Source organism: Dermacentor andersoni, chromosome 7 (genome assembly GCF_023375885.2).
Source record: "Dermacentor andersoni chromosome 7, qqDerAnde1_hic_scaffold, whole genome shotgun sequence".
NCBI lineage: Eukaryota > Metazoa > Arthropoda > Arachnida > Ixodida > Ixodidae > Dermacentor > Dermacentor andersoni.
In genome coordinates, this window is record NC_092820.1 from 102,515,317 (window position 1) to 102,536,386 (window position 21,070).

The window sequence follows — 21,070 nt, forward strand, 5'->3', positions numbered from 1 at the left end:
GGAGCAGCTGAGGGACGACGGGCAGCATGTTGAGACGGCGTGAAGAGAACTGTGGAATCGTAGAAAGCAGCACAGGAAACAGGCACAAGGGTAGAAGAGAACGGAGGAATGGCGTAATAGTTCTGCGGGAACCCGCAAGGTTGACGGAAGTGATTAATAAAGGGAAAATGAGACATCCACTCAATCGTAGCCATTGCTACAAAGGAAAACCTTTTGTTTGGCTTTACTTTGTAGCAATTGCTATGATTGGGTGGATGTGACATTTTTCCTTTATTGTGGACCTTCGGCATAAACTTCAATGACGTTCGCCAGAAATAAACCAGGGCTTGAGCAGTTCGAAGAAATTGCAGTTCTTGCCTCCGGAACTGCACCTTTTAGTTTTCCTCCACAGCTGGATGGCGACGGACGATTATGGACAGGGAACGTTGACGGGGTGATGGAGACCGACGAGTGTTGAAGCTTTGGAGAGCAGGAGACGAGGGAGCGAAGTGGGGAACTGCTAGAGCATAGCGGGACTTGGAATCAGGAGATCCGTTGTAGTCTAGCAGTACCCGGAGGATACCTACCTCACCGGCGGCAGAACCGTGCCACGCGGCTAGCAAGGCCACACGCGAAGCAAATCGGCCGGTTGTCTTGGGTACGCCACGGATTGTGAACAGGGGGCCTAGGTTGGGGTGCACAATGCTGAGCCGGGCGTAGGGGCTGCGGAGGCGCGCAAAAAACGCTTATGGGCAAGCAGTTCCCAAGTGCAAAAGACGAGGCGTAGAAGCCGCTTGTGGGCATGAAGTGCGCCACTTCAGGCGGAGATCTTGGAATGATGACGAAGGCAGCGTACGTGAGTAGAACCGGCGCTGGAGGAGGTTTATTAGCGAGAGGCAGGGCGTCGGTGACTTGCTCATTTGTGACCTCTCGCAGTTGCGGGGACAAAGAGGACTCAGACTATTGGTTAGCACGCAGCAGTGACAGTTCGTGAACGAATTCTTTGATTCGGTCGAGGAATGGAGAGTGGGCGGGAGCATCACTGGAACTGTCGGTTAAGGCCGAAACCGTATCGTCCGGCACGACAGCTCGGCGCATAGTAAGGCGTTATTTGCGGAGCTCGTCGTAGCTCTGCCACAGGGTTAATGACCTCGTCAACCGTTCCGAGAATTTTCACCAAGAGCATTTGGAAGGCGTCATCCTCTATGCCCTTCATGACATTCTTGTCCTTTTCAGTGTCGGGCGTAGCGGGATTAATGCGCGGGCAGAGGTCAACTGCGTCTTCAATGTAGCTGGTGAAGTTTTCACCCTTTTGCTGAGGGCGACCACGCAAGCGTTGTTCCCCGCGAAGCTTGCGCAGATCAGGGCGACCGAATACTTCTTTGAAACAATTCTGGCTTACAGCACCGGGGGCAAACGACAGGTGATGCCTGGGGAGGATCGGCCTGTGTGGCGTCCTGAGGCATGGCAGAAACGGTAGGGAGCGCCCCCCCTGCTGAGTTCCATGTTTGTAAAGGGCCCAGCACGTCCACCACATTTCAAGAGGCATTCTGGTTTAATTGATGAAACCTTCAGAGAGTCAGAGAGTAGAGCACCGCAGCGAGAGGTCACACATCTGTTGCAACACAAGCGCAAGGCTTCGAATAACTCGTTGTCGTCGTCTTTCGAGAAGCAGTGCATGCTGCTCGCTCTTCTCCAGTCCAATATATATATATATATATATATATATATATATATATATATATATATATAGTTACGGGGTTAAAAACAGTCAGACGTATATTTACAGGATATTTACAATAATCGTAGCGGCTGACAAGATGGTAGACAGCGCGCGAAGTCCAGAGCGTCGTCTTCTTCCGACCAAGCTGGCAACATCTTCTTCCTCAGCGTGTCGCATGACCCCCGGCGGCTGAAGCACCGGCTCGGTGCTGGTTACGAGGCGGGCGAGTGATGCAACTTAAGACACGCGACGTGGACCAAGTCGGAGCGATGCTGAGCCACAGTTGGCTGAAGGGGGGCGATTTCGTACGTGTCGTCAGTTACTTGACGCAAGGCACGGTAAGGGCCGGAGTAGCGTGAAAGTAACTTCTACGAGAGGCCAACGCGTCGTGACGGCGACCAAAGGAGAACCAGGGCGCCCAATGTGTAAAGAACGCCACGATGGCGGGCGTCATATAAGCGCCGCTGATTGTCCTGCGACTCCACAAGTCGACGTCGGGCAATATGGCGTGCTTGTGCTTTGAGGATGGCTTCACGGGCGTACTCGGATGTGGTATTCAGACTAGCAGGCAGAACGGTGTCGAAAGCTAACGTAGGGTCGCGGCCAAACGAGAGGAAGAATGGAGAGAAGCCTGCGATATCATGGCGAGACGAATTATAGGCGAAAGTAACGAACGGCAGCGCAACGTCCCTGTCGTGATGGTCGTCGAAGACATACATGGACAGCATGCCAGTAAGGGTGCGGTTAAGGCGCTCGGTTAGACCCTTCGTTTGTGGATGGTAAGCAGTAGCAAGTTTGTGTTTAGTCGCGCACGAGTGTAGAATGTCATCGACAACTTTAGAAAGAAAGTAGCGGCCTGGGTCGGTGAGGAGCTGTCGAGGGGCGTCGTGGTGAAGGATGACGTTTTCTAGGAGGAAGTCGGCGACATCGGTTGCGCAGCTTGTCGGAAGAGCGCGTGTGATTGCATATCGGGTGGCGTAGTCTGTTGCTACAGCAATCCACTTGTTTCCCGAAGCAGACGTAGGAAAAGGGTCTAAACGATCAACACCTACACGGACGAATGGTTCTGATGGTACGTCAAGTGGTTGAAGGCGACCAGCAGGGAGTGTGATCCGCTTTTTGCGTCGTTGACAAAAATCACACGCAGGGACATAACGGCAGACGTCACGGTATAGGCCAGGCCAAAAGAAGCGCCGACGAACGCGGTCATAAGTCCGTGACACGCCAAGGTGACCTGCAGTCGGTACATCATGGAGCTGGGTGAGAACAGTCGGACGCAGATGCTCAGGCACAATGAAGAGTCGGGCAGGGCCGTCCGGGCGCATGTTAGAGCGGTACAATGTACCATCTTGGAGTTCAAACATGCGATGTGAAGGTTCGGGCGTCGTTGAAGTGAGCCGTTGAATAAGGTGTTGCAAAGAGGCGCCCTGACGTTGTTCGGCTCCAATGTCGCGAAAAGCACCCAGAGAGACAACGGTGACAGGAATGCCGGCCGCAGAAACGTCAGGAAGATCGACACGATGGCGCGACAAGCAGTCCGCATCTTGATGTAACCGGCCGGTCTTGTATACAACTTAATAGTTGTATTCTTGGAGGCGCAGAGCCCAGCGGCGAAGGCGCCCTGAAGGATCTTTGAGGGACGAAAGGCAACACAGAGCGTGGTGATCAGTGATGACTGTGAATTGGCGGCCGTACAAATAGGGGCGGAATTTACCGACTGCCCAAACGAGAGCTATACACTCGCGTTCAGTGATAGAATAATTGCTCTCCGCAGAGGAAAGAAGGCGGCTGGCGTAGGCAATAACACGTTCGCGCCCTTGTTGTTTCTGTGCCAAGATAGCTCAAATACCGTAGCCACTGGCATCGGTACGGACTTCTGTTGGAGCTGACGCATCAAAGTGAGCGAGAATGGGCTGGGACGTAAGCAGCCCAATCAGCTCGGTGAAAGCACCAGCTTGCTCAGGGCCCCAAATGAATGCAGCGTCTTTCTTGAGGAGCTGATTGAGAGGGCGCGCAACAGTCGCAAAATTTCGGACAAACCAACGGAAGGAGGAGCAAAGGCCCAAGAAGCTGCGAACATCCTTGGCACATGTTGGCACGGGAAAGTCTTTGACTGCGCGTATTTTATCGTGATCAGGGCGTACACCAGAAGAACCGATGCCCGAGCACAGAAATTTTCCGACGACCGAAGTGGCACTTGGACGAATTTAGTTGTAGGTTCGCCTGACGGAAAACAGATAGTATCCTCGACAGGCGTTCGAGGTGTGTCGCAAAAGTCGGAGAAAAAAGGATTACGTCGTCCAGGTAACAGAGGCAGATGGACCACTTGAAACCGTGTAGGAGGGCGTCCATCATTCGTTCAAATGTGGCCGGGGCATTACATAAACCGAAAGGCATCACATTGAACTGATACAGGCCATCGGGAGTAATAAAATCTGTCTTCTCGCGGTCCATGTCATCGACGGCAATTTGCCAGTAGGTGGAGGGAAGGTCGATGGACGAAAAATATTGTGCTCCATGCAGGCAATCCAGGGCATCGTCAATGTGTGGTAGCGGATAGGCGTCCCTCTTGGTTACCTTGTTGAGGTGTCGATAATCGACGCATAATCGCCAGCTGTTGTCCTTCTTTTTAACTATTACAACAGGGGATGCCCACGGGCTGCAAGAAGGTTCGATGATGTCTCGAGAAAGCATCTTGTCAACTTCGTGTTGGATGATATGCCGCTCAGTGGGCGACACGCAGTAGGGTCGCCGATGGATCGGGCTCGCATAACCGGTATTTATTCGATGTTTTACGACAAGTGAAGCATATAGGCCTGTTGTCTGGAGTACGCCATTCAGCCGGGTTGCGATACCGCGTTGGGGCATTCAGGTGGTGGGCGCGTATGACAGTGCTGGACGGAGTGTAGTCAGGCCGATTATCTGAGCAGACGTTGGTCAAGCCAACGTTGGCCAATTCTTGGCGCACGACGGACTGTCGCCTGGCAATTGTCGGGGCCGTAGGTTGGGGTCGTGACAAGGGATGCGGCTTCTATTTCACGTCGCATGACATGGAGGATGTCATCAGAGCGATTGGGTGTGGGCGGACTGCGGAGGTCTTCGCAGGTGGACGTAGCAGCCGTGTTGGGAAGGCAGGGAAATGGCTGGGCAATGCGGTGACTCTTGGATTCTTCAAACCGCCGGCATTCGGTAATGATGGCTTGCACAGTGGCAGAATTCTTAAGGACAAGGAGATGGAAGGCATCATCTGCTATGCCCTTAATAAAATGTGCAACCTTATCAGGTTCGGACATCTTCGAATCCACTTTGCGGCACAGAGCGAGCACGTCCTGGATGTACGTGAGATAGGATTCAGTGCACGTCTGGACACGCGAAGCGAGGTATTTTTGGGCGGCGCGCTGACGTCCAACAGGCTTGCCAAACAAATCTTTGAGTTTCTGTTTCGAAATGTCCGAGCTGGTAAGTTCCTCCTCGTGGGTCTGAAACCAGACGCGTGCCGTGCCCACGAGGTAAAATATCAAATTAGCGAGCATGATGGTCTGGTCCCAGTGGTTGCAGGCGCTCACCCGCTCATATAGTTGAAGCCAGTCTTCAACATCAGTGTCGCCGGTGCCAGAAAAGGTTCCTGGGTCGCGGGGTTGTGCTAGATTGAAGGTGGGCGTGGGTGCCGACGGGCCAGAAGCATCCTCGCCTTGAGCTGGCATTGTAGATGCAGCCAAGGAGCGCCTGCTGCGTACATCCGTCTTGATAATGATCCCGCAACCTCCACCAAAATGTTACGGGGTTAAAAACAATCAGACGTGTAATTACAGAATGTTTACAATAATTATAGCAGCTGACCAGATGGTAGACAGCGCGCGTAGACCAGAACATCGTCTTGATCCGACGATGATTAAAACATCTTCGTCAGCGTGTCACAATATATATATATATATATATATATATATATATATATATATATATATATATATATATATATATATATAATTCAAGGCACAGTTCTGTAGGTCCGATGCATAGGTAGTTGAATAAACGAAGGAGCACACTTACGAAAATTGCATTTTTAATGTTTTAACTTCTCGGCCGTGCCACGGCCGAAAAGTGTTGTCCTATCCGTGCCGTTTGTGTCCGTACTTCGAACGACTACCTTTTCACGCCATCAGTCGCTTACTATAGACCGTTTCAATGTGAAATAAGCATTTGATGCATAGAATACAGCATACACATATTTGACCTCGCCGTATGGCTGCACTAACTTAAATCATTCTGTCAACCTTTATGTCAGTATAAAACGGACACTGTGGAGGATGCAAACAAAAAGCTATGTTCAGGATTGACGAGCTCGCCGCCTCCTTACGTGGCAGGCAGTAAGAGAAACATATAAGGCGTAAACTCAAGTATAATAGAAGTAAACACGCGGGAGTGAAATTATGAGGGTAATGTACAGCTGAAACGTAAATGAAGCCAACTAACGTAAAAATAAGTGGGCACACACAACTAAACTATATAATCATAACTTAAATCTAGGGCACAGGGATGCAAAATACAGGCCCTGTAAGAAGAACTAAATAATTGATACAGCGTTTTATTACTGTATAAACTTGATTTACTAGCACCAACAACATGAACAGGACGAGTAGTACAGTGTAATACGTATAATGAGATTGCAATGTGAAGTAACATAGCGAGAGAGCAAGACATGCGCTGTGAAAAATAACTTGCAGAAAAGAAACTGCCCTTTCTTCTCTATTTGCTCCTTACACTTCTGTTTTCTTTAATCTTCCTCTTTCGCCTGAACCACTTTATTTCCAATGCGAAAATAATTCGCAGAGCTGAATCCACGGGAAGACGTTCAATATTTTCGCTTCAAGGCTACATCTTTTAAGAAGGCACTTGTTCAAAATATTCCTGGGTAACATTTACGCAATGCTAATGTTCCCGCGTTTTATTTTCCTAACCTCCCGTCATTATCTTAATGAGCCCCGCTTCTCCCCTCCGCCATCATCACTATGCCAATTTACGATGACTGCGGGGCAAAGGTTTCCAATCGATCTTCAGTTGGCATTTTTATGTGCTATCGAAAGCGTGATAATGCTACTACTGAGGTTGAAAGTCCGCCCTATGCATGCATGTGCTGGCAAGTTGTGCTAACAAATCCTAACAAAAGTTCACCAGCATAAACATTTAGGCACCACTCTGACCTGAGATGGGACGCGCACATTGCCAACGTGACCTTGAAAGCATTACGCAAGCTATTTTATCTGCGAAGATGTCTCCGCCTTACACCCACGTCGATTAAGCTTCTCCCATATACTACTTTAGTTAGACCGGTTTTGGAGTACGCTAACACAGTTTGGTTTCCCCACTCACTAACTAATATAACGAAACTGAAGAAAGTACAGCTAAATGCGCTGCGGTTTATTTAGAACAAGTATAAGCGCACAGATTCGCCCATTATCCTTGCGGCTATATCGGGTTTAGCGACACTATCATCAAGAGGGAAACAAGCGAGGCTCAAACTTTTATTTAACTTGATTCACAACTATTATAAGACAGACCTAACAAGATGCATATGTTTTTCGCAGTCACGATTATCGAGACATAAACATGTACACGCATAAGAGAATGTGCATCCATAATGACACATTCATATACTCTTATTTCCCCCTCGTGATAAAGGAATGGAATCGGCTTGATCCTTAAGTTATTTCAGTAGACTCATTATCTCAGTTGACATCATGATTAGAATCCCTATCAAGCAATCAGTAACGCAGTCTTATTCACATAATATGCTTTGAAACTCTTGTAAGCCATGCTGAATATCTGAAGATGTTCACTGTTATTTTTGTTCTCGTTTGGTGTCTTTTCATGATGTTTTTTTCCTATGCATTGTTACGTTGTTCTTTCGCGTTTCTTGTTTGTCTTATTGACGCTAAATTTGTACGTGCACATTTATTACTATGTATTTCTGTTTTGTATGCCCACCTGCTATGGTCCCTGATGGGACTGGCAGTGTCGAATATAAATAAATAAATAAATAATACGTTAGAACATTGGATGATACGAAATGTTCCAAATTTGTTTTCTGCTAGACCCTGCAGAGACACACTTGCTTGTACTAGACATGATATAAAGGAATACTGTTTAAAACTTGTATCGGCTTTGATAATTAGACATCAAGAAATTTTTTTACTTAGCAAGCTGCATCAGTGTGCATGCAAGATGACGATTCTACGCGCTCTTCGTCCCGCATGATGGTAGCGATAGCTCTATTGCGCTGGCCTACTACGCTGTCCGCTTTTATCAATGCTCTCTATGGCATTTCGGCACAACTGCCACAAAGATAACGTAACTACAGCTCCGTCTGGGTTAATGTGCTGCGTATGTAGAAGTTTACAAGTGGAATAACAACGGCCCTTACCAAATGGTTTCACAAAAGGGTGGAGTGCTTTTGTCAAGTAGTAGTTCTGTGTAAAGTTCTCTGTCTCCGGTGCCATGCCGGCCATCTGCCATTCGTTCATGGCGTAAAACTTCCTCCAAAAGTCTTCGACCGGATGCATAAATACCACGTCTGTGTCAACGTAGATGACGGCATCTTCGTTAGGAAGCATACTCTGTGAAAATGATGTTAAGCTGGCTTGTAGAGTTCGCACAATCGAAAGTTCCTCGGCAGGTTTGTCGCTTTACCTGTTAGCGTGATCAAGGATAGGCATTCTTAATAGCTGAGTGCTCATGCACATTCACTTACTGTTAAGCCATAAGGGCCAATAATGCTAACTTCTATGGTCGCAACATGTTGAAGCCTACGCTATAAGTGAGCGAAATGAACCGCTGCTTCAAAAAGAACAGCTTCAAAAATAGCATCCGGCAGGCAGCTGTCTTCTGCGGACGTCAGTGGCAGAGCTAACATATAAACACAGAAATATGACAGGAGGAAAGTTTTAGGTGAAGTATTCAGTAAATAAATTGCAAAATAATTCTTCATCTTCGTCTCTAAGTCAATGTCAAATGAAAGTTTACAGAAACTTGAAATAGGAAGCTCGCTTTCGATTATTATGTTTTTGAACAAGTATCCCAGGTTATGACACTGAACAAAAGTTTTTGAAAGAGTTGTCGCTTGGTCAGCTCCCAGTAAGTTATCGAAGTATCTAGTTCTTGTATTATGAAACATGGCTTTTACTCTGAGGATAAGTAGAACACTATTGAGTTTGGATGGTATTCTTCCAATAGTTCTCTAGTTGACTTTGCTACAGAGTCTTTGTAGGACTTGATGTCTTATAAAGCATTGAATGATCTCATTTTTTATGCTGTGTGGCCACTACCAGAACAATGGATTGAACTAAACGACAAGCAATTGTGAATAAAACCGCTCTTACAGTTCAGTTCTTGTCATTTTCAGTTCCCATGGTGTACGCACAAGAACCGGGAAGTGGCGACATGACGCGAAGCCATCATTGGTACGTCACCGTTCTCGATAAAAGGCTGCCAATCGCACTGGCTGGCGTTTCTATGAACGAAATAATGGCTGTACGTAGAGTGGTAGCTCGGTGTATGATTTTATGCTCACCCATATTCCTATATCTCTCATACCAAACGGGCGTCAAGGAATCGTCTCTACGATACAGATTAAATTGAAAGAGGAAGAAAATCCGCTTTAGGCGTCCGCGCATCTAACACTCTGGGTGCCCGGCGCGTTTTTCACAGCCCTTATTTTCGTTACCACACCGGTTAATTAAACATCGAGGTGTGCTCTAACTTGATGCACATAGTGTCTGAGTACGACGACGCTGCATAGGATTCCATTATGGCAGAGCCATCACGGCTCGGCCCAGCCGAACAGCCACACCACTGCCACTCGTTCGAATGGCTATAGAAGAACACGTGGTGCAAGTTGTGCTACAGTATCGCCGTCAAGTCATCCGGTTGTGCCCTCTACGTAATAGCACGCGCTGCCGTCAGTGCGCAATTAGTTTTTTTCTGTGTTTCTTACCCATCTCACACCTCCAGTACGTTCCTTTACATCAATTCGCTGTTCGTAGAAATCATGCAATCATCGTTACCGTCGTCGTCATCTTGCTGCTGTCGTCACACCAACGCACTATAGCGCTAATTCTAGTACGCGGTACTCGCGTCACACAAACACATACTGGATTTACACAAGCACATTGGTAAAGCTGGCTACGCATTGCGCAACCGCAAACAATAGTGCATAGCCAGCTGACTGCAAAATAGCTTGCACAACGTCGATTCGCACCGTGCGTGGGATCTGCACAACTTACTTTTTGCCGCGGCGAGGCAGATGCCTACATAAACCCTATACGTTTAATTAGAACTTGGTGATAAAGGTTACCGAAGTGCCGAGCATCTTTCACCTTTGCAGCAAACCATCCCCAGGAGCAGAAACACCAGCTATGTCCGGGTTAACTCTCGTCCACCTGGCCAGCCGTACGATTCGGGGACGGCCTCCGGAAGGGACGACGTTTACAGCAAGTGAAGCACAAAGGATAGATACTGGCGCAGGGTACAACACATGCGCTAACCCTCCGTCTGTCTCTGTATTTTTTTTTCGCGTTTCACTTTGAGTATGCCGTACCGACAAGGCCGAATTGATAGCCCTTCTCAAGTTAACAACTACACCGAAAGGTATACCCAGCGCTGTGACAAACCACTACACACGGCAGAGCCCAGGGGTGCTAGCCGTGAGTTGCGTGTAGAGATAAATGAGTGCTTGCCAAGCTTAGTCAAGGTGAACCACACTTTTAACCCAAGCAACAGAATCGTACCGTACAATGACGAACGTTCATTACACTAACAACGCTACCTCCTGACGAGAAAAGAACGCGAACTGAATTGTACGTAAGTGCAAGACATTCTCGATGACGGCGTTATGAATGCTTTCTACAGCTCACGGGCGTCGGCGGTCGTGATAATAACAGAAAAAAAAAAGACAGAGCGCCACCATTTCGTGACTATTTCAGAAAGCTCAAGGCACTAACTAGATAGTACGTCTGCCTAGTGCCACGCACCGATGACTCCGAAGACAAAGTTCGACGCGCCCTGCGTTGTTTGCTTGTCTATAGAGGTTGACTGGCGTGGCCACCGTCGACTTTACCGAGGAACTTAGCGTGCTTTTGTTTGGTTTGTGCTCAGCCCCCGCTACTTCCCAGTAAATGGCGGACACTGTTCTCTTCGAAATGAAATGGCAGATCTATCCAGTATATCTTGCTGACGTAGTCGTCTGTTCCAAACCATTTATGAAACTCCTGAAAGCGACTGCACTAAGTTGAAGAAGCAATACGTTGGGGGCTAATCTCACGCTTAAGCAGTGCTTTGGGTTCGGACGGCTCAAGTTCCTCAGACATATCGTGAGTGCCAGATAGAGACTGGCCGTCCGGCACGTTTATTGCGAACACAGGTTCGCCTGAATTTAAATGGGGCTTCTGCAAAGTACTTGAGCACCTTATATTACAGTTCCCTGCATTCCTTTCACAGTGTGCTTCGCTACTAAAGGACTATAGCCTACGAGACCTGCAGTGTAGGAGCCTTGAGCATTGCATGTATCCGAATGGCTGTTCTCGGCACGACCAAGCTCACGTGACCATGCTGGCTTTTCTTCAAAAAACTGGCTTGGCTTCCCGTTTGTGAGATACATTGGAAGGGACGAAATATTTATTGCTACCTTTTCATTGCAGTCTTACATCCTTCCGTAAATAGTGCGATAAGCGAGTTCTCTTTCTTTCTGCGCCTGCATGTATATTACCTTCCCTAATTGCTCACTGCATCACTGCATGGTAATGCGAATTCTGGTTCTGCTTTCCGGGCGGATGCCTACTTGATAACCTGTGACCTTGGCTCGTGGTCGGCACTTTAGTGTTTCCTGTAGCCTATCCTTGTAGCACTTTCATCTTTTACGCTGAAACCCGTGATTCTTAAACTGACACTTTTACATGTTTCGACGGCGCACGAGCTCTTCAACAGCATCTGTTCTTTTTTTTTTTTTCCACAGCCTCTGATCTTTAATGAAGAACTATTTATTTCGCGTTTTTTGAAAACTAGTCACATCGCAGCCATTTATTCTTCGAAAGCTTGTGGCAACTACGCTTTAAAGATGTTGAGAAGCTATTCCTGCAGTTATATTAATTACAGTTAGAGATAGTGCGTTTGGAACCGATGTTACATGCCGGGAATAGGTTGGAGTCATTTTTTCTCTAGTCAATATAAGCGCGGTACCTGCTTATGCCGAAATAAATATTTGTACTCTTAATGTATGCGTATTGGTCTGACTATTCTACTTCGATTCGCATTCGAAAAAAGTTCATATGCGCCCACCTATAGTAAATATACAAAATGCTGCGCTGTTGACGATGCGCAAGTTTTCTAGAAACCATAAAATGAAGCCAAGAAAACGCTAGTTAAAACTGATGTTTTTGGCATTTACAAGTCAAGTTTCAGTCCTCGTTCTTGTAATGGATATTCAAGCCTAATTATCCCCTCTTTAATTATTTGAACGTCAGTTCAATGTAAACAAAACGGGCATTATGTGCCCCTTCGCAGTGGTCTGTACGGGCCAATGCAGAGGTTGCAGAAAAACACACGACATTGGAGCCGCGATGGTGAAGGTAACACTAGCCTTTGGTACATGTATTTCGCCTATAATTAGCATAGGTTTAGGAGAGGACCGTGCATGAAGAATTTGCCACCGCAGCGGTGTTATTGTCAGGCAGAGAAGCTTGTCTAATATTATTATGAATAACTGTGCTCACGCACGTCGTTATCTGCGTATCCCAATCACACGCTTTGTGCGACATTGTGCACGCCGAGATTGCCCATCAAAAGCAAACCCACTTACGAAATAATCATACGTAAAACATCGCTACACCTTAGAAACTTCTTATCGCACTTGTGCAGCAAGCTTGTATTATATGTGCAAAGTGTTTTAGGAAACTGAGCTGAAAGGTAGAAGACCGCGTTTTTTCTATTGATGTAAGTATGACATTATGGAATGGGCTCACTTCGTTGTTTTCAATCCTGTTTTACGTCAAGTATATTTTCCAAGGTGCTGGATGCGTGCTTTGCAATACACTGCAAACTCAAAAAAACAGAAATAAAATTGGCAGTTCCTGCCTTTATCGACAACGATAGCAAACTTCAGCGTTGTGTTTAGACTTCTTGGACAGCGTTAACGTGTACACGGGTACGACGTCATTGCACGACGCTGCAATTATTTCATTAGATTTTATTTGTTTCAAACACAATGAGGTAAGGTGAGCCGCAAAACTTAAGGCGAATCCTGCTAGATAGAAGTAACAGCGCCCCGTCTCTTACTAAACCTCTGACAACGCTGGCATGTTGAAGAGCGCCGCCGGTGGTGTTGCCCATGTCGCACATGTCACACATGTCGCACATGAACAGTGCACGAGGTGAGACCTACGGCAATCCGTCAACGTTCGGCAAACGCTCCAAACGATTCCACACGCTGGCTTGCATTACGGACATTTTTAAGGATGTTCTATTCTGATCCTTGAGACATGTGCGTGGGGCGTAAAGGTTATTGTAACGGGCTTCTGTGCTCGAGCTATCATAATCGAATTCCGCCGGTGGACGTTTCATTAATGTTTATTTATTCATTTAAATATTTCTGTAAACATATATATGCGGAACATCAGGACAACGGAGAAAATTTGCCTGGAATGCGTTATAATTGCTATTGCAGCATTAGTTCATCATCTCATAGTTCACACACGCACACAAAACATTCTCGCATGCAGTCCAGTCTGTAAGCTGGACATCTCTCTCTGAAGCGCTGAGAATGTACAATCTCTTCTAAAGGTTGTACTCGAAGGGGATATACCTTCAGGCGCATACTTACCGGTAAGAAAAGCCTCTGAGTTGTGCAAGGTCTGAACATTGAGCGCCAAGTGTGGTAGTTATCTTTGGGGAACCACTCCAGCTTCACCTCACAGCTCACACGTTTTCTGACGCTATCTGGCCAGGAGGAGTACTTGAAACAAGGGGGGTGTGGCAGCCAAGGCAAAACAAGAGACGATATCAAAAGCTAGAAAAGACATATTGTCTCCAAAATAGCCATTAGTACGCTAACCTTAGTCTGCAAGCACGTACACAAAGTAAACACGACGAATCAGCAAATATTTTATATAAAATAAAGTTTAAGTTGTTGTTGCATTTTAACACAAGGGAGGAGATATTTCAGACTAATTATTTCGCAATATCAACAATATTTCTCATTTAGACAACAGGGAACCAACCACCTTGAAAAAAAAAATTGGCAGCATGTTACCCTTGTTTTACACGTGAAGACGAAAGCCTGTTGCACACCTGGTAATTCATTAAGTTGTCCGATCGAAAAGGTCAGACTTCTTGTATGACATAACGAGCTGCACTATGAAGTAAACTTAATTCGCTGTATTTCGATCTCCTCAACGACACACGCGGGCACCAAATGCACTATCTAAAGGTTGTTTCGTTCTATCTTACTTGCAGACTTTTCTATTTCTTTCTTTTTTCTTTCTTTTTCGTTGTTCCTTTATTTCTCTCTTTTATTATTTCTTTCATTCGTCCTTTCTTTCGTTTTTCTTTCATTCCTTGCAATAAGAATGAACAATGCAGGGGTGCCTCATTCTATCCCGGCTAGGATACCAAACACCAAGATAACCACAACCGGAAGATCGCACACCTCTCGAGCTCAGCCTTCACAACGAAATTCACGTGGCCCCATTTCCCCAGAATATGTATTCTGGCCGTCATAAAGGCCGATGAAAGGCAAGAGCACAAGCCTGGCTCGATTCTTTGGCTATGGCACATCGAACACACCGGTCCTATGTACCGGCGTGGCCCGCTAATCACAGACACGTGGGTACAGATACTCTCTGAGGGCCCGCTGTGGACAGTGGCACGGCGGAAGGGGCTGCTATCGCCCTAGCCATCGTACACGCTTCAACCATACCGGCACCGGATGGACCCATCACATTGGTCACGGATTCACACACCACCTGCAGGACTTTGGCAGAAAAGATAGTGACATCCTACACAAACCGCATCCTTACATGATTACACCTTACATCGTTACACAGGGTGCGTATCGTCTGTACACCTGGACACGCCTCTCTTTATGGTGATGAACGCGCTAATGCGGTAGCTCGAGAGCTCACTAACCGGGCGCCATTGGAAGAGCTGTCCAACCGAGACGACGCACCGACAGAACCACTGAACGACACTGAAATTCTACAGCATTACAGAGATAGCAGCAGACACTCAGCCCCCCCCCCCCCCCCCCCGCCCCTAATTCCCTTAACCGAAAAGATGCCGCTGTGTGGCGACAGCTTCAAGCTAACTTATTTCCCTGTCTCTTTTATCTTCACTTCTTCTACCCCGTGCAATATGCCTCATACTCTCCCTACTGTGGAGCAAAGCCCACAGTATATCATTGCACATGGGAGTTCCCATGCCCTCCAGATTACTGCCCTATTCTTTCACCTTCACCTTCCTCCTGGGAGACTGCGCTGACCAGCTTAGACCCGCAAAAGCAGCGACGGCTTATCCAGCGGGCACGCGCAGTGGCGTGAGCCAATGGGGCCCGGAACTAATGGCTTCTACCAACGAGGAAGTCACCCAACCTCTTCAGAAGTAAATGTTTTCTCTTTCGCTCTCTCTTTCATTCGTTTCTTCTTTCATATTCCGCCAATGTATCTGCTCGTTTGCGAGGGTATAAGCCATTCCAAATTTTGGTATTTCATTTCTTTCTTTGCCTCATTCCTTTTTTTCTGTCGTGCCTTCATTCATATTGAGCCATTACATCTTTGTTTGCTTACGGTGGTATGATGCATTCCAGATTATGCTATTTTTTTTATGGGCCATTGCTAATGATGATATATTTGTGCCACTCGTCTGCCTTTTGTATCACTGGACCAGACTCCACTATTTTTCGTGTATGGGCCATTGCAACGAGCCCCTTAACGCTTTCGCCTTAATAATGATTCAACTAAAATGTTGGAATCTATTTGAAGCAAAGGCTAGGTGAAGGGGGTAAAACACTGCAATGCAATTAAATGCTGTGCGTACAACTGTGCCCTCATATTATGCAACTTCCAAAATATTCTATGTGTTTTCCCAATATTTACAGTGCGGCAATGAAGTCTAACTTTTGGAACAGAGCCCACAATTTTCTTACCAGTCACTCTTACAATCCTGCTGCCCGATCCTTATCAGCAGATGATCGACTTTATGTTCTTCGAGCATTTCACAAGTGAACTAGTTTGCACATCTTCAGCATCCTATCAATATAGGTCGTACACGTTTCACCAGGTAGCGAAACCTTTCGTGCCATGGTGTGCTCGCTACCTTTACTTCGCATAGCAGAGACTCCAAAATAACTAGGCGGGCTCTTTCTGTAGAGGCGTTCTTGCCGATGAAATTCTTGATTGAGGATCTTGCACATGCGAGTCCTGCACCCCACTGAAGAAACAAAAGCACGAAGAAAAGAGTGGACGTCATTGGGAAGAGTCCTGTTCTGCTGACTCACGCTGCGATGAGACTAGCGGTAGAGAAAGGACAGGAAATACACCCTCAGAAAAGAATATTTTCCCGCTTTTACATTATCTGTTTGTACTACGTCGAAGGCCGTAGCACCCAAAGCGTAAGATGAAGTCAAAAACAAAATATATTGAAATACATTTCAAGAGAATCTATGCGGTTTCAGCGATTTGCAATACCACATGTGGTATATAGGTAGCGCGCCATAAGCGAATACCAAATGGAGAGACTGGGACACACCTGTGACACGAAAGTTCAACTATATTTTGAATAACTAGAATTTTGCACCATTATATAGGTTGTTAAGAAAGCGAATACCGCTTTGCCTCTCGAGTGTATGAGTAGAATCGATCGTTAAGAATTGCTGCTCGACTCGGAAAACCACCCGCATAGTTTCTCGCTACGGCGCCTGAAAATCTCGTGACTCTCAGAAAAAGCTGACGCATCTGTACAACATACGCCATTTACGGCATACGTTACCGGCTTACCTCATTTCTCATCTTTTCCTCGTTCTGTTTATCTGTGATGACGACTAGGTGTAGTCTTGACGTTGAGTAGGCGACAGCTGATTTTACAGCAACGATGCCAAGATCAAAATGGCTCTCGCATATGACGAACACCAGGGTCATTCTCTCGCTGTAAAACAAAGTAACTCGTTTTAGATCTAAAGTAACATTTCGCCTCGGAGAAAATAGTTGTGTACTTGAGATAACTTCCTGCTCTTCTTTCATGAGCAGCAGCAGCCGCAGCAGCAGCATCCGCCGCCGCCGCCTATGTTCATGTCCACTGCAGAACGACGGCTCCTCCTAGCGACCTCCAATTACCCTTGTTGTGCACTTGCTGATTCGAAGTTATCACTGCGAATTTCTTGATGTCATCACACCATCTGATTCTCTCCCGTCCTCGAATGGGCTTCATTCTCTTGCTGCGCACCCATTCTGTAACTTTAACAGACCACCGGTTATCTTCCCTACGGATCGCGATGCTTGCGCAGCTTCATTTTTTTTTCTTTTAAATGTCAACAAGAACATCAGCTATTTCTGTTTGCTCTCTAGTCCACATCGCTGTCTTCCTGCCTCTAAACGTTACACATAACATTTAACTCTATCGCTCGTTGTGCGGTCCTTACTTCTAAAGTTTCTTTAAACCTTCAAATTTCTCGCCTTAGGTGTTTGCCAGTAGACTGCAATGGGGAAGCACTTCTCCTTTTACGGATAGCGGCAAGCTGCTGGTCGTCGCTTGGTAATGACTGGCATGTGAACTTCAATGCACTTTTTCTATCCGTAAATTGTCTTCTCATAATCAGGGTCTCCTCTGACTAATTAGCCTATGTAAAGGTACTCTTGCACTGGCTTGAGAGGCTGACTCCCAATAAAAAGATTCCTATTCTCCAGCTAGGTTATTGAACATCAGCTAGAAGGCCAGGCATCCTTGTAGAAAAGCCAGAGTGTATTGAGCAAAAGCGAGCAGCTTCTCGCTTTCACTGAACAAATGGTGCCTCTCCGGAACAACCGTGGTTCCCCTGTAAAGTAAGCATTCAGAACTGTCTCCACTCGGATATGTCTTTCGATTCGTAGACATCCAATAGGCGTCGTATCGATTTGTTATAACCCATATGAAAAAAAAGGAACGAACATTCGACAATTTCGAGCAGTGCACATCGAATCAACTATTAATCTAGTCGAAAAGTTTGCTCGAGTAGTATTCATTACTCCGATTACTGCCACGACCCTTACAATAAAACAGTTGTTACATTGAGCATCATCGTTTATGTGTCATCGCGTTTCTTCGTTGAGCTGTGCAGCGGAACATCTCAACCCCAAATCATATAGCTGGTTGACATCTCACATGCCCAAAAGCAAACAAGAAGTACACGCCTGCACACTTTGGTTGTGGCACTCCGCTCACTCTACAAAAAGGACAAAAACTACGAAGAAGCTACGGACATTATGGCACCCTTCAATAATAAAAAAGAAGACCCATAATATTCCTTTATTGATGCAGCCAGATGCTTCAGCGCTGCAGCGCCACGGATGCTCGTGGGCACCAGGAGAACAACTGTCAGTGTTAGCACGCACCGGCGAGCCACCGGTGAAATATCGCAGGCCAGGCAAAGGCACGATGGCTTGGCGTGAGTGACGGTAGATGGCGCAGCGTCTCTAGAGGAAACCGTAACATAGAAGCCCGGCTGTTGACGGCTAAGTCGTTATGCGCTTTGGTGGCGGTATACAGTACGTCACTGTACTGCTTGAATGCCGATACAGTTAACGTCGACAGTGATATTCAGTTCGGTTCTAGCGGAATTTTTTTCAGTTATCTGAACTAAGAGGTAAATGAGATTGTCGGGGAGAAAGTGAGAAATGCTCACCTTACAGTTGGCTCGACGAGTGTTACGGCGTTGAAGGCGACAGAATCCTGGACTTTGACCTCGGCCTTGTTACGGAACTGGTGCAAGTTGTCATCCAAGATCATGGAGCCAAAGCGGGTGAGAAGAAATCCGGAAAATGCTGCTAACGCACACAGGACGAGTAAGAGGTGCGCAAGACGGATATCGGCCATGATAGTCGTTGTTCCGTACTGCACAAAAGCAACACGTGCAATAAACTCCTGATTTAAATTTTTTTAGCGAGTGCCGAAACCTTTCATTTGCACCTGGTTATAATGAATGTAAATTCAAACTATATAAAGGCTTTATCTAATTATCCATGCTTATGTTACTGCGTCCGCGTGCGCGTATATAAATTGCTTCGTGTTTATTAGCTATAATTAGGTGCGTATCAAAAAGATCAAGCTGCGGTCTTACAGTATCTGCAATTCTAACAGCACGGATACACTTTGTCACAAGAAGTGCTGTTTGCACAATACGAATTGCATCGGTCAACACAGCTCCTTGCGAAGCCAAACTTTCAGCAAAAGTGAGGCTATGTTCTTCCCTTGTTCTCCGTTAGCTTCACAGATTCGCTTCACAAGGTTTATCAGAAGCTTCAAAATTCTCCGTCAAGTTTGTTAAAATATCTTGTGACAGATCACTTCGTGTTGAAGGTTGCATTAGTGCGACCTTACTTGTGTGTCTTTTGGCAAATATTCTTCTGTAGAAAAAAAAATGGGAATAGAAAAACAACGAGGCACTTCTTTAAAGGGAACGGCACCTAATTGCGCTGACTTATACTAACTTATGTTACCTCTAGTAAATGTGTTTACTCAAACATTCTTGGACCAGTTAGTTCTTGATGACTGACTTGCAGCGCAAAGAAAGAGGGCTAAAAGAGACACACGACACAGATACAGCACTGAATAGCGACTGAAAGCTTTATATGAGCACCAGCCTGTTTGTGACAATGAGAATTGTTTATTATCACCCCCATTACAAGTTTGCATTGCCGAGAATTTTAAAGGCTTCGTTGGAAATGGACCCAGAAGCAAAGGCCCTAGCCGCTGATCTAGAGTCTGTGTAGATTGGCGATCTACTATCGTCCAGGAGGGCGAGAGCTAGGACCGCCTTCTCGGCCCTCGAGGGAGTAGAATCTTTGAAAGATGCGGAATTGAGGATCGAACCGTTGTGATCGATGACAATGGCAGCGAATCTGGTGGAGCATCCATACTAGGCGGCATCTACGAAGCAAACTGAGCGAGGTCCGTCCTTAACGTGTCTGAGAAGCGTGACGGCCCTGGCCTACGCCTGCCGACGTTGTGCTGTGGATGAAAATTGCGAGGAAAAGGAGAGGCCTGAATGCTGGCCCCTTGGGCGTCATAGAGCTGATGTCGCCGCTCCGCAATGAGTGTGCGGTTGAGACCGTCTACGGCCAAAATCTTCCTTCCGGCCGGCGTAGACGACAGCAGAGGTACCTGGGCATCGATGATGTCTTCTAAGGGTGTTGTGAACCCCTAGCTGCACGAGTCGTTCGGTGCTGGCTTGCATGGGAATGTCCAGCACCCTCTTTATGCTCTATCGAATTAGCGTGTCCAGCTTCTTCTCATGGCCTTGCCAGCAGTGCATGGCCGCCACGTGCGTGATGTGGCTCGTGAGGAAGGCGTGAAAGAGCCTCAGGAGGTTGTCTTCTCTGAGACCTCCCTGCCTGCTGGAGACTCTGTTGGTTAGTCTGATTATGTTCTTCGTCGTCGTGGCAATTTAGTTGATCGTTCGACCGTTACAGTCGTTCGACTCTATCAGCATGCCAAGAACTTTAAGGACGTCCACCCGTTACTCGGGTGGAGGTTTATGTCGACTGCCGACAGCAGCATACGGCCCTTAGGTGTGGGCCTTCCCCTGACGGGCCTGTGTAGGAGGAGGAACAGATAGACCCCGATGAACAAGTAGTTAAGTTATAGAGTTGAAAACTTATATTTTACTTCCTCATCGGGGTCTCTCAGTTTTCAGGGAGTGCTTGATCCCTTTGGGTCTTACTAAAAAGTGCCCTCGCAACGATACAAACGTACTTTTCCAATTGAAGACTACTTTATTTTCACAGACGACGCTTTATGGCTGATTAAGACTTGTGAGAATGGTTGTACCCGTTCGCTTCTGCACACTCAGCACTCACGATAAAGAGCATTGTCAGCCTCTGTTTTCCCAAATGAATGTGAACCTTAATATCATGAAACCTTGAAAAGCTTCGGCAGTCAAGTTGGGCACCTCCTGACTACCGATTAGGAGCTTCTTGCCTGCTGGACACAAAATCTTTTGTAGCCGTTTCACACCGGTCAAAATGGGTAAAAATGTACAATCGCTAAAGGCATCTACATAGCGTCTTTTTTACATGTCTGGAAGACGTTTTGTTAAAGTGCCTTTTGTTTACGTATTGCTAAGGCGTCTTGCAA

The 21,070-nt window shown here is 46.6% G+C and overlaps 1 protein-coding gene across 1 annotated transcript in view; it reads right to left on the reverse strand.

The window, feature by feature from the left end:
• LOC126534013 (glucoside xylosyltransferase 1-like) overlaps positions 1-21,070 on the reverse strand; it is a 42,109-nt gene that overhangs the window by 18,376 nt on the left and 2,663 nt on the right. Inside the window, exons 2-4 of the mRNA XM_055072581.2 lie at positions 18,621-18,829; positions 16,741-16,888; positions 13,572-13,703 (exon numbers count right to left, since the gene is read on the reverse strand). Of these exons, the coding sequence (XP_054928556.1) occupies positions 13,572-13,703; positions 16,741-16,888; positions 18,621-18,811 (471 nt within the window). The 5' untranslated portion in view covers positions 18,812-18,829. The remainder of the gene's footprint in view (positions 1-13,571; positions 13,704-16,740; positions 16,889-18,620; positions 18,830-21,070) is intronic.